Genomic DNA, 13,089 nt, shown 5'->3' on the forward strand with positions numbered 1-13,089 from the left:
TGAGAGACCAGCTGAGGTTTCTCAGGCCAGCAGCCTTTGCAGGTCTGGCTGGGCTGGAGGCACAGACCGTTTGTGATGTATTGAGTGCAGAAGGAGGAGCTGGGGTTGAACAAAGGCCACCTTGATCTCAGAGGCTTCTGAGATGCAGCCACAGACCTTAGTTTTCCTGCCTGGAATGGTGCTAGGGAGGAGAGAGGCTGCCCTGGGACAGGCCTGGCCTCCCCCTTTCATGTGGCTTCTCAAGGTCTGAAAGCATCTTGTGTGGGAGATTCACTGCACTGAGAGGGACTTGGATCTGGAAAGACCATTGGTATGAAAGGACAGGGACCTGGTCCCAGGCCAGGCTCTACTACATATTGGGTTTATTCAGTAACCTCTTTGGATCCTCAGTTTCTACATCTGTAAAATGGGAAGATAATTGTAATAATATCTATCTGTCTCTCATAGATGAAAATGCTTTGTCAATTTGAAAGAGGTAGACAGGCTGGGGGTGTTGATGATGATTTACGTTTGCAGCTGCACAAGGTGGCTGAGATGCTGCCTTAAGAGATTTCCCTGGTGGCGCAGTGGTTGAGAGTCCACCTGCCGATGCAGGGGACACGAGTTCGTGACCCGGTCCGGGAAGATCTCACATGCCGCGGAGCGGCTGGGCCCGTGAGCCATGGCCGCTGGGCCTGCGCGTCCAGAGCCTGTGCTCCGCAACGGGAGAGGCCACAACAGTGAGAGGCCCACGTATTGCAAAAAAAAAAAAACAAACAAACAAAATGTCCCTGGTGTTCTGCCAGCATGGAATGTTTACTGTCTGTCTCTCTTCCAGTGCCCCTGGCCTGTAGCTGCATTGCTGTTTCCCTCTCTCTAGGCTCCTCCTCCCTCCCCAAATCCTGAGCAGATGGTTTACAGACCCAAACACAAGAGGACTAACACAAGAGGACTTATAGGACATGGGAGAGCGAAAATATGAAACTTGCTCCCCATCACTCTGAGAGTGACCAGTGGGTGAGTTGCCTGGATTTTGAGCCCAGACAAGAAGTTTCTGACCACAGGACTCATTACCTTTTGCAGTAATTTCCCCATTACTAGAGGAGGTTGGAGGGAATAAGCCAGCGTTGGATATTCTCTTGTCTGGGATTCAGCAGAGCAATTTAAGGAGCACAGAATGGACTCAGGTGACTTGCTTAAGGCCACACAGTGGGATGGGACAGTGGCTGTGTTGTTGGGGGTTTTTTTCTAGAGTTTGTTGTTGAGAGCCCAGACCCTATGCTTGATTCACCGTATGACCTTTTGCAGATTACACTGCCTCGCTTGGTCTCAGTTTTCACATCCATAAAATGGGTTTAATATACAGTGCCATGACTATGTTGAGTGCATGGTCATGGGGCCAGTCCTGCATGGGGCTCCTCAGCCTTGGGGCAGCAGAGGGGGAAGTCTCAGTGGGGATGAGAAGGAGGCACTGCCCAGGAGTTAGGCACATGGTGCTGGTCCCCTACGGTGTGGGCCCAAGAGTTCTCCGATGTTGTGGGGTATTCAGTCTGGTGAGAAGAGGCCAGAGCCCGAGCCTCAGTAGGTGGGAGTGGGTCTGAGGCAGCTGAGGCTGTGGCCAGGAGGGGTGTGTAGATATCTATTCCTGCCCCTCTGTGATAGCAGAAGCAGGCCTGGCAGAGGCTTAAAGGGAAATGGTAGGAAGGAGGCAGACAAGAGCCTATCAGATACCGTGGGGTCTGGCTTTGCCCTGTGTGTAGGGAGAATAAGTAACACTAGGGGCAGCTGGAAAGCCAGAAGGGTGCAAGCAGTAAATGCCAATATTTGCATTTGTGATATGGGGAGTTGACACTTCCCCCAAAGAGCTTTGTTCTTACTTAAGAGCTTTGCTTCTTACTTAAGCAACTGACATTTGAAGTTTATGGAAAACCAAACTCATTAAACAGTGTAAAGACGGAGGAGACAGCACCCAAGGCAGCAGAGGCCCAGCCTACCCTGGCTGAAATAGCGTGACTTCTGTGCTCAATCATAGGCAGACACTGATGAGCGGCTCAGCCTAACCCCAGGGAAACAGGTAAGGGAGTTATAGTGAGTGCTAGTGTGGGGAGTGTGAGACGAACAAGCTGGTGTGACCACAGGGATGGGGCGTCTCCAGTAGTGAAGTTGTTTGTGCATTTATTCTGCACTTGTTTATTGAGGTCCTACTGAAGTGCTGGGGATAGTAATAGGAAACATCTGAGTGGCTTACTACAGGCTGGTGGGCTGTCAACCCAGAGCATAATCATGCTAGCCCCGCCCTAGGGGTGGGGAAGAACCTAAGTGTCCCTCTGAGTGACGCTTCCCTTCTCTCCTGCCCCTCCTCCTAGACCTTTCTTCCACAGCTGCACAGGCGGGCAAGCAGCCTGTGATGGGGCCCTGCTCAGAAGACCCCCATCTCTGCTGGGCCTCCCGGCTCCTGGGATTCACCAGCCTACTCCTCAGTGAGTGGCCCGGGCTGCTGGGAGGGAGGGCCTTTGGGGGGAGCAGGGAGGCAATGTCCCCTGTCCACGTCTAAAGTCTTTGGTGAACAAAAAGACAAAACAGCTCTGTAATTATTTAGCAAATACAGTGCATTTGGTTTAGAGCCCTGGGGTGAACAGAAAAACAAAATGGCCTTTTGGTTGTGGCGAGCCTGGGACCCCTGTGCTCAGGCAGCCTTGGCTGCATTACGGGAAACATTTCCAGGGAGGTGAGGCTGCTTCTGTGCAATAACAGAGAGGCTGGGAGAGCATGGAGCTGCCTGGGAAGAGGGAGGGAGACAAAGAAACCCGCTCCTTGGCGTGGAAGGGCTGGGGCATGAAGCTCCCCTGGTCTGGACTCAGAGGGGAACTGGCAGCCTGTACAGTTGTCCTATGGGGGAGGGGGGCAACCAGAACCCTGTGTCTGAGATGGAGGAAGCAACTCTAGTCTGGGTTTCTTGAGCAAGATGAAAGATGTTGAATACAGTGCAATTCTGCTTTGATAAAAGGAACAGCAGCCTCTAAAATTTAAGGGTTTCTGTATACCCACTTGTAGAAAGAACATGGAGAAACTACAGAAGGAACAGTAGACTGGTAATGCGGGCTCCAGAAGGGAGTGAACTTCGGGAGAAGAGAAATGGAAGTAGAAACAATAGGGAGTTAAGTGAAAATGAAATGAAGACTGGACAACACCGTAATCACATACAGGACTTCCTGGGAGATTATATGATTATGTATAAGGAAATTAAGTAAAAACGAATGAGGAAATACTAATACCCAGTGAATTATGAATTCTGGAGAAAGTTGGAAAGCTTTTATTGTTTTAATTTTTTGTTTTAGTAACCCAGCCACTAAATAAACTTGCAGGAGTTATATGAAATTTAATGAATCAGAGAACTTTTATAAACAGATGTCTTGAAATAAGAATGAGCTTTGTAAATCATGACCTCTTTTTTAACAAGTTAAATTTATGTCTACAGTAAAATGTAGGCCTCCTCTTCAATTTTACATAACTGGAAAATATGTTCTGTTATTTAGAGTTTTCTCCGTAGGCTCTGGGGTTGGAAGATTACATAAGAGAGAGAGAGAGAGGGAGAGAGAGAGGAGGGAAATGGACAAAATTTTAAGTTGATTTGTAAGTGTTAAATTTTGTATTATTTACATAAACTTTTATTCTGTCTTGTTTGTAACCACACCCCCCGGCTTTATTTTCTTCTTCAGGATTAGATCTTTTGTAGATCACAGCTCTTGCCGCCTTCCTCTTTCTACGTCTCCTTCCATCTTCCGCGCAGCTGGTCTCACCATTCCCTTCTGGGTGGGTCCTCCCTGCAGCCTGAAGGCTGAGCCCCTTCTCTCCCTGGTTCCCTCCTTTCCAGCAAGTGGGGAGTCTGGTTAGGCTGCTGTCTAACCCTCTCAGCCGGCCAGAAGTCCTTGCCCTGCTAAACCCCTCTAAGTACTTGCTTCCCCTTTCCTAGGAGAGGCAAGTTGGAGGATGACCCTCCAGGAACTGCTCTGATCCTGGTGATGAGAGAGCAGTGCTGGCAGGGGAGCTCCTGGGGAGGACAGGGACAGAGTGGGGGAGGTGATGGGCAGCTCCTGCAGGGGAGAAGCACTGGGCTGGGAGACAGGAGCCCTGGCTCCAGGTGTGGCTCCGCCCTGTGTGACCCAGGACAAGTTCGCCCCCTGGGGCGCCTCCTTCTCTGTGACAGGAGGGGCCTGGGGAGATCCCCCTAAGACCTGACCTGGAGGAGATGCCTGGTTAAGTGACTTAGTGATTAAATAAATACAAAGAAATATCTGAAATACTTGTGCATATGAACGCTGGCACGAGCTATTCTCTGCTTCCATTGAGAGCCAGGAATGGGAATAAGTACAGGAGGGAGGCAGGCCTGAAATAATGAGGATTTATTGAATTGGAGAGAGGATTGGGACCTTGGAAACCAGAGGCCAACCCAGGCAGATGGATCCTGACCTGGTGGAAGAAGCAGATTGATCATCTTTTCAGGATAAGACACTTTCCCTGGTCCTGTTCTGTCCTACCTTGGTCCCCAGGAAGGAAAGAGGGTATTGGGTCCCTGCGGTCTGTGTCTGAAGCGGGAGGGTGGGCTCTGGAGGAGGTGGCCCTGAGGCGAATGTGCCCACTGGTCACAGTTCTGCAGGAAAATGACCAAGGAAGGCCTAATGCGGCCTCTTGGGGCCTGGCTAGGGAAGTGCTGTCTTGGTGGCGGGGACAGCAGAGCTCACTAAATGATCATGCTTCCCCTCATGTTCTAGTCCCTGGCAGTTAGCCAGAGCCTTGTGACAAATGCTGGCCACAAAGCAAGAGCAGGGATCATGCTGCTTCTGGACAGATGCAGTGAAACCCCCTGTGTGATTCTCCTGTCTCCCCTCCCTGCTGCGGGGCTGGGAGCCTGTGAGGATGCTGTGGGTTCCACGGGTGCAGCCACAAGGAGGTGGAACCTCTGCCACGTGTGACAGGACACCCTCCTCACTCTCTCATGGAACCCGTGGTGGGGGATATAAACTCCCCTTGTTCTAAGACCCTGAGGTATTGTAACTGTTTGTTATGCAGCACAGCCTAGCCTGTCCTGCCTACTACACTGCCTAGAAGGAACAGGGAAGAGAGCAGCCTTCATATCTGTATTAGCTATCTACTGCTGTGTAATCTGTCACCCCACAACTCAGTACCTAAAACACCACCAGGCACAGTCTCACAGTTTCTGTGGGTCAAAACGGAGGAGCTGTTCAGCTGGGTCCTCTGGCTCAGGGTCTCCCAGACTGAAATCAAGGTCTTGGCTGGGGCTGCATCAGCTCAGGGTCAGCTGGGCAGAATGTGCTTCCAAGCCTACTCATGTGATTGCCGATGGGAGGCAGTTCCTGTGGCTGCTGGACTGAGGGTCCCTGTTCCTCCCTGGATGTTGGCCAGAGGCTCCCTCGGTTCCTTGTCATGTGGGCCTCTCCTTAGGACAGCTGACAACACGGCAGCTGGGTTTCTCAGAGCGAGCAAGAGAGGGAGTGAAGGAGAGAGAGAGCAAGAGGGAAGTCACAGTCTCCTATAACCTAGTATCACTGAGTGACATTCATCAAGTCTGCTGTGGTCCATTCCTTAGAAGCCAGTCACTAGGTGCAGCCCACACTCTAGGGGAGGGCATTACACAAGGATGTGAATGTGAGGAGACACTTAAGAAGCTCCTCCTACAGTTATGAATTTGGTTTGACAGAAACTCTGCTAGGTGCTTTTTTTTTTTTGATAAATTTATTTATTTTATTTTTGGCTGTGTTGGGTCTTCATTGCTGCGCGTGGGCTTTCTCTAGTTGCAGCGAGGGGGGGCTACTCTTCCTTGCGGTGCGCGGGCTTCTCATTGCGGTGGCTTCTCTTGTTGCGGAGCCCGGGCTCTAGGCATGCGGGCTTCAGTAGTTGTGGCACACAGACTCAGTAGTTGTGGCTCACGGGCTCTAGAGCGCAGGCTCAGTAGTTGCGGCACACGGGCTTAGTTGCTCCGCGGCATGTGAGATCTTCCCGGATCAGGGCTCGAACCCATGTCCCCTGCATTGGCAGGCAGATTCTTAACAACTGCACCACCAGGGAAGCCCCTGCCAGGTGCTTTTGATCCATGATCTCATTCAGTTTATACTGTCATTATGAAGCAGGTGAGGAAACTGCAGGTTAGCAAGTTTAAGTAACCTGTTCAAGGTTACAATTCACTAGAGCCAGGACTTAATTCTAGAATTGCTTCAGATTCATTTTACTAGGCTTCCTCCTAAGAATCAAGGGAGTATATTGGATGAATTTCATTTAAAAGATGGGTTTTGTGGTTTTCTCCTTTATTGTTACTGAAAAAAAAAATACATTTCCTGTTTCCAATGCCCTAGGCGTCTGCTGCCCTGGGGTCAAGAGTTCTGGGACACATGGTTCTGGAGTTCAGGATTCTGGAGTCCATGTTCCTCTGCACAGGGTCCGAGGAGGTTCTGTATCGTTTAACGTGACCAGGAAGCAAGAAGCTCACCTGGAGGAGGTCACATGGGGCTTTGGCCCTGACTCAAATTACAGAGTCCTGCTGCGAGTCGGTGCTGAAGCAGACGCTCCCACTTGGGTCAGCCTCCAGGACAAGTATCAGCAGAGGGTCCATGTGCCCAGCATCTTGTCCCTGAAGATTGAGAACCTGACCTCTGAGGACAGTGGACTGTACCGGGCTCGAGCCAGCTTCACTGGAGGAATAGAACGTAACCAAGTTTTCCCCCTTACCGTCTATGGTAAGTGACAGCATCTGACCCCATGCCATGGCTTACCTCCTTCTTTTGTGCTACGAGTTTCACACAGGTCCCATTTTTCAAGATTCCTTCCAGACACCAGCCTTCAGATTCTATTTTCTCCTCTGCAATGAGGGTAAGTGGGTTTACTGCAAATGGTGAGCAGAGCTGAGATTCACAGCAGGGATAAACCACTTCAGTATTTTGGGAGAGGAGAATGGAAATTTGGGGAAATGATATTGCCGAAACAATTGTTGTACTTTATAGGTCTAGATTTACTTCATTTATGTATTGGTTGTCTACTGCTGCTAGAACAAATTGCTATCATTTAGATGCTTCATAAAACACAAATTTAGGATCTCACTGTGCTGTAGGTCAGAAGTCAAATACGGGTCTCACTGGGCCCATGTCGAGGTGCTGGCAGGGCTGTGTTCCTTTCTAGAGTTTCCAGGAGATTCATTTATTTGTCTTTTCTACCTTCTAGTGGTTGCTTACATTACCTGGCCAGAGTGGGACCAATTCTTCTCACATTCTTATCCCTCTAACCTCCTTCCTCTTCTTCCTTCTTCCACGTTCAGGGACGCTTGTGATTACATTGGTCCCATCCAGGTAGTCAGAACAATCTCCTTATTTTAAAGTCAACTGATAAGCAACCTAAATTCTACCTGTTACCTTCATTCCATTTTGCCATGTAACCTAACATATTCACAAGTTCTGAGGATCGACGTGGACGTATTTGGGGTCCAGTATTCACCTACCACAATTCATAAACCCACGTAGTTAGTGCCTCCTCTCCTTTCACTCAGCAGCCCAAGGCCAGCCTCACTCGCAGACTCCACAAATCCAGCTCTAGAAGCCTCGATAGACGTGGGAGAAAGGTTATACTGCAACACTTCCAAAGAACCTCACTTAGCCAACACTTTCTTTCCCTAAAGTCCCTGTCTGCATAGGAAAATACCTGCTGTGAGAGAGTGGCTGTTATAGCTTTAGGTCCCCGTGTGATTTCTAAGACCAAGTTATCAATATGTCACTTCTCAAGTTCAGCGGCATATTCTAACCAGACTCAGACTCGTCATTCCTAGTTGCTACCACCGCATCTCCCACAAATGTCTCCACTGTTGGGAGCACAGGGCCTTTCTCTGGGCTCCCATTGCTGGCCAGATGTCCTCCTTCTCTATGGGCTATGCAAACCCAGGCATTATCTGAGCAGAAGAGGGCAAGTCCTGATCTGGGACTAGCCTTTCTGTCCCAGACTTCTTCCCCTTCCAGAGGAAACCCCATTTTCTTAGAAATAATGTGCCTTGGGTAGGTGGTATCCAGGTTTTATTTTCTTGTTGGAGATTTTTAAGGCTTGCTCAATCTAGTGAAATATCATAGGACTTAACTCAGTGTCTCCCTTCTTTATTGTCACTTGCTATGTAGTAAGTATTGAGCAAATTGTGTTTTACTTGTAAAATGCATTCACCATCATTAAAGGGAGGATGCCAGGGTTTCAATGAGATGATGGATGAGAATGTGCAGACTGTATTGTTCTCCACTCATGTGAGGCTCCATTCTTTTGTCCCTCTTACCCTAGAGCCGGTGCCCCTTCCCCAGATCCTGTTCAAGTTACTGTCCATCACACCAGGCTGGTGCAATGTCACCCTGGAGTGCAGAGCCTCAGGGGCCACAGAAGACCTGAAGGTGACCTGGCAGAGCAAGGGCCTCCCCAGGGAGCTGGAGCAGAGCGTGACACTGGGACCAGCCCCCGACTCCTGGACCCTGCCTGTGAACCTGCCCCTGAGGCAGCCCAGTGCCAGCTTCACCTGTGTGGTCAGCAACCAGGTGGACCAGAAAACTGCCACCTTAGACCTTGGGGAAGTCTGTGTCCATGGTGAGTGTACCTGCCAGAGGGGAGGGGCATTCTCGGAGCTCAGCTGCACTGGGGTGAGGGTTCTGGGCTTTTCTCCCCACTATGTTATGAGCACCACTTTCCATCGGGTCACCCCATACAGGAGTCTGGGAGGTACAGAAAACTCATCTCTGCTTTTAATTGTCACATCCATGCCCGCCTCTCCACCCCCTCTTTTTTCCCCTAAGAAACAAGGGATTTGTTTTTTTGTGTTTTGGGGTTGTTTTTTTTTTTTGCGGTACGCGGGCCTCTCACTGTTGCGGCCTCTCCCGTTGCGGAGCACAGGCTCCGGACACGCAGGCTCAGTGGCCATGGCTCACGGGCCCAGCCGCTCCGCGGCATGTGGGATCCTCCCGGACCGGGGCACGAACCCGTGTCCCCTGCATCGGCAGGCGGACTCTCAACCACTGCGCCACCAGGGAAGCCCAGGGATTTGTTTTTGATGCAAATCTTGTCCACCCAGCTCCAGATGAGCAGCTCCCAGTCCCAGCTGGTCCTGGAGGGAAAGCAGGGGTGGGATGGGGGAGGTGAGGAGAACTAGGGCTGCAGCCCGCAGAGGTGTTCCCTAGAGATGTATTTCCCTGAGGGCCCACACCTCCCCTGACCCATGCTCCCAGCTGCCTGTGCCTATCTGCCTGCCTGCTGGGCATCTCTTTCCTTCCCATACGCTGTAGTGCAGTGTCAGAGCTGGTCCAGGGCAATAGCTTTGCAGTACTTCCCCCACCTCATCCATTATCCATAGTGCGTCCACTGTAATCTTTTGAAAAGAAATTGGATTTTGAAATTGATCTGTGTCATCTGTAGGAGTATGACCCACTGGCTCCCTGTAGGATTCAGGGCTCAGATGCTCCTCTGCCCATGTTTCTTACCTCATACACTTCGCACGGAATTGTTTGCTTGGAGCTCCTGAATGTGTTCTGCTATTATAAGCTTCTGAGCCTCTGGAAATGCTGTTTCCTCTACCATCAGCCATCCCAAGTCAAGAGTCCTTCACTTCCGGGCTTCCCTGGTGGCACAGTGGTTGAGAGTCTGCCTGCCGATGCAGGGGACATGAGTTCGTGCCCCGGTCTCCCGGTCCGGGAAGATCCCACGTGCCGCGGAGCGGCTGGGCCCGTGAGCCATGGCAGCTGAGCCTGCGCGTCCGGAGCTTGTGCTCCTCAACGGGAGAGGCCACAGCAGTGAGAGGCCTGCGTACCGCAAAAAAAAAAAAAAAAAAAAAAAAAAAAAGAGTCCTTCACTTCCTTGCTTATTCCTGTTCAAGGATTTCCCTCGGGTCGTGGGCATGCGACCAGCACAGTAACACAGGATCCTGTGGTTGGTTATAGTTCCGATATTAATAAAGTTTGAACAAGGGTGTCTCAATCTCATGTGGCACAGGGCCCTGCAGGTGCTATAACTGTCCTGCCCTCAAGCATCATCCCCTTTAAGGAGCAGTCCGTAGCCACCCCACACTAAATAGCAATGCTGTTTATGGGTTTGTCTCCGCTGTAGCCTGGAACACCTTGAGGGCAGAGGTCATGTCTTGTTCTCCTTTGAATTCATGTACCAAGCAAAGCTCCTGGCACTGTTTGCTCACAGTTCAGGATTTCATTGAATGAATGAGTGACCCGGTATCCTGAGTGTAGTCTTGCCCCTCTCACCCATCCCCCATGAGCTGCTGGGAGGAACTGATGTGTCAGCATCACTTAAAATCCCACATTACCCTCCCCTCAGCCCCATCCTGGAGTCTCAGATAAAGTTCAGTGCTCAGCATGACCCACAAAACCCTCTGGAGGGCTTCCCTGGTGGCGCAGTGGGAGTCCGCCTGCCGATGCAGGAGATGCGGGTTCGTGCCCCAGTCTGGGAAGATCCCACGTGCCGCAGAGCGGCTGGGCCCATGAGCCATGGCCACCGAGCCTGCACGTCCGGAGCCTGTGCTCCACAACGGGAGAGGCCACAACAGTGAGAGGCCCGCATACCGCAAAAAAAAAAAAAAAAAAAACCCTCTGGAAAGAGACTCTTCTCCCTCTGATCCTCCTCACCTGGCTCCTCCCTGCTGCAGTGGGATGATGGCAGCTCCCAGGGCTGGCGATTTGGCACAGTCATTCCTCAAATGTGGTGCCCCTCCTTCCTGGAATTCTGTGCCCATGCTGAATATCTAGTTAACTCCTATTCCTCCCTCAAGATTCAGTTTACGCATCACCTCCTCTGAGAGGCCCTCCCTGAAGACATGTGTACAAGGTGTAAACCTCTATTGCGCTGCAGTCCCTCTGGCTGGCAGACTTTGGTATTTTCTCAGTCTTCCCCCCCGGGTGACCCCATCTTGCTCATCGCAGTACCCCTGGCACCAAGCAGGAGCTCAGGACCTGGTTGAATGGATGAACCTGACATGCTCCACCCTCTTCAGCTTCTGAACCTGGATCCTTCAGAGCTCTTCACCTGCTCTCTCTCTATCTCCCCTTGGCAATGTGTATTTTAGGTTCTGTCTTGCCTTAACTTTCTTCATTCTCTCTGTGTGAGGGAAACAGATTCACAAGGACAGGTCATTGCTGACCCCCTGCCAGGCATCCTAGGGGCTGTCGTGGCTGTGCTGTTGATCCTTGGAGGAGGACTATACCTTTGGAAGACACGTGGGAAGAAGAAGAAAATGGAGACTGGAAGAGGCAGGTTGCACTTCTCCCTCCTGCCCTGATACCTCCCCTCCCCCACTGGACCCTTGGCTCCTTTCCTTCTGCATGTTGCTGCTCAAGGAATCTCTCTGCAGAGGGAATGGTGGGTGTGGCTTTGGCCTTGGGGTTCATAACAGTGGGGGAGCGTAAGGGTTTTCAAGGCCCAGGTTCAAGCTCCACTCTGTGTATGACTCAGGTACGGAATTGCAGGAGGACCACAGGGACAATGATAGTGGCATCCAGTACGCAGAGCTGAGCCAGCAGGAGTCTCGAAAGGGCACACGCAAGGTGAGAGCTGGGAGCTGTGCCCAGTCTGGGCTCTCCTGGGTCCGTCCTCACCTGGGTCTGGGCCTGTCAACCCAGTCATCTGCCTTTCCTGGCCCCGCTGTCTCTTTAACTCTTTCCAGGTGGTCAGTGGTATTTACTGAGAAAATTTATAACTGGGGCCAGTGCAGTGCTGGGCGCTTTGGGGGAATTCACATGCAACTCATGTCAGCAGCATTGATTCCATGTGGGTCCCTCTGGGGCCTCTCTCAGCTGTTCTAGGAACTCTCTGTCTTGCATTCCTAGGGTATTGGTGAGCGACATTTAGAAGAAAAGGAGCCTGTTAATACTGTCTACAGTGAGGTCCATAAGCCAGAAAGTGAAGCCATGAAGATAATTTAATTGGAGGAGGTAGGAGAACTGGAACTCCTAGGGGACCTCCACTCGGAGCTTGATCCTTGCAGACACCTGCATCTCTCAGCCCTGGTCCAGCTCCAGCTGCCCTGGTCTGTGTTACTTTGACCCTCCTGCCCTCAACTCCCTGGGCATACATGGCCTTGTCGTATCCCCTGTCACCTCTCCAAGCTGCCTTCCCACTCAGGATCCTCACCCTGCAAGATGAGGGCTCTTTTTCCATCATTAACTCATATCCTGACCACTCCCCTCCTGAAGCTTCCCAAAGAGAACCTTCCTGCACATGATAATTCCCACAGCCTCTGCTGTGTGGCTGGTATATGTCTTTCTGAGAACACAGCCCAGGCATGGGGACTGCGTAGAAGATATTGACCACGCCGCAGAGGAAGGGGTTAGGACCTTGATGCTGGAAACTGAGTTGGGGGTCCGTGGAGGCAGCATGGGTAGGTGGGATCCCACAGAGGGCTGGCCTGAGGCTTCCTTTGCACCCTGTATAGGGCAAAAGGTTTGTGTCGAGCGGTGTGTTTGTGTGTGTGTCTGTGTGTATGTTGGGGGAGTATCCAGTGTATATTATACATTGGGCCACAGCCCTTTTCTCTGACCACTAGTACTAACCTCAGCTTCAGCTCGTAGACCTCAAATCCACCCCTTGCAGAGTGGGAAAAGGAATTTGTACTGTTTCTGGACCTTCTGAGACTTCTGTTTCTCAGAGAGGGACCCAAGTTGGGACTTGTGTTCTTAGGAAAGCAGCCTCAGCCCTTCCTTGTCTGGGGTAGGGGAACTTGGTCATTAGAATGGAAGTGCAGTGTGCCTCTCCCACCTCCCCTTGATGAGGCTGCTATGAGGGGTGAGGGGTGAGGCTTGTAGGAAGGTCTGAGCCAACCCTCTCCTGCCTCCTCTACTGACCCTCAGCACCCCACGGCCCCGCTGGCCTCAGATCCTAGGTCAGCCTCCTCTTTGCTCACTCACATCCCTCTGCCTGAAATGGCGGCTCCCTTTCCCTATCCCTTCCTCCCATCCCTGTGTGTTGGAATCCTACCATTCCAGCCCAAAACCCCCTTCCAAGTCACATGTTCTACATGTTCCCATAGGTTTGAAAATAGTCTCTTCTCCCACATCTGTCCTTTTCAGACAACTTGGACAT

The 13,089-nt window shown here is 51.3% G+C and overlaps 1 protein-coding gene across 3 annotated transcripts; it reads left to right on the forward strand.

Moving 5' to 3' along the window:
- The first annotated feature begins 1,033 nt into the window (after positions 1-1,033).
- LOC132515915 (SLAM family member 9-like) lies at positions 1,034-11,303 on the forward strand. 3 transcript variants are annotated; one of them, XM_060142285.1, is made up of 5 exons: positions 1,034-1,166; positions 2,346-2,459; positions 6,351-6,731; positions 8,305-8,601; positions 11,127-11,303. In XM_060142285.1, the coding sequence occupies exons 1-5, from the start codon at positions 1,157-1,159 to the stop codon at positions 11,288-11,290; spliced, it is 966 nt and encodes a 321-aa protein (XP_059998268.1). In that variant the 5' UTR covers positions 1,034-1,156; the 3' UTR covers positions 11,291-11,303. The 3 variants fall into 3 exon arrangements, with proteins under 3 accessions (XP_059998268.1, XP_059998269.1, XP_059998270.1); XM_060142286.1 differs by lacking the exon at positions 11,127-11,303 and adding an exon at positions 9,589-9,779; XM_060142287.1 differs by lacking the exon at positions 2,346-2,459.
- The last annotated feature ends 1,786 nt before the right edge of the window (positions 11,304-13,089 follow it).

Source organism: Lagenorhynchus albirostris, chromosome 2, assembly GCF_949774975.1.
Source record: "Lagenorhynchus albirostris chromosome 2, mLagAlb1.1, whole genome shotgun sequence".
Lineage (NCBI taxonomy): Eukaryota > Metazoa > Chordata > Mammalia > Artiodactyla > Delphinidae > Lagenorhynchus > Lagenorhynchus albirostris.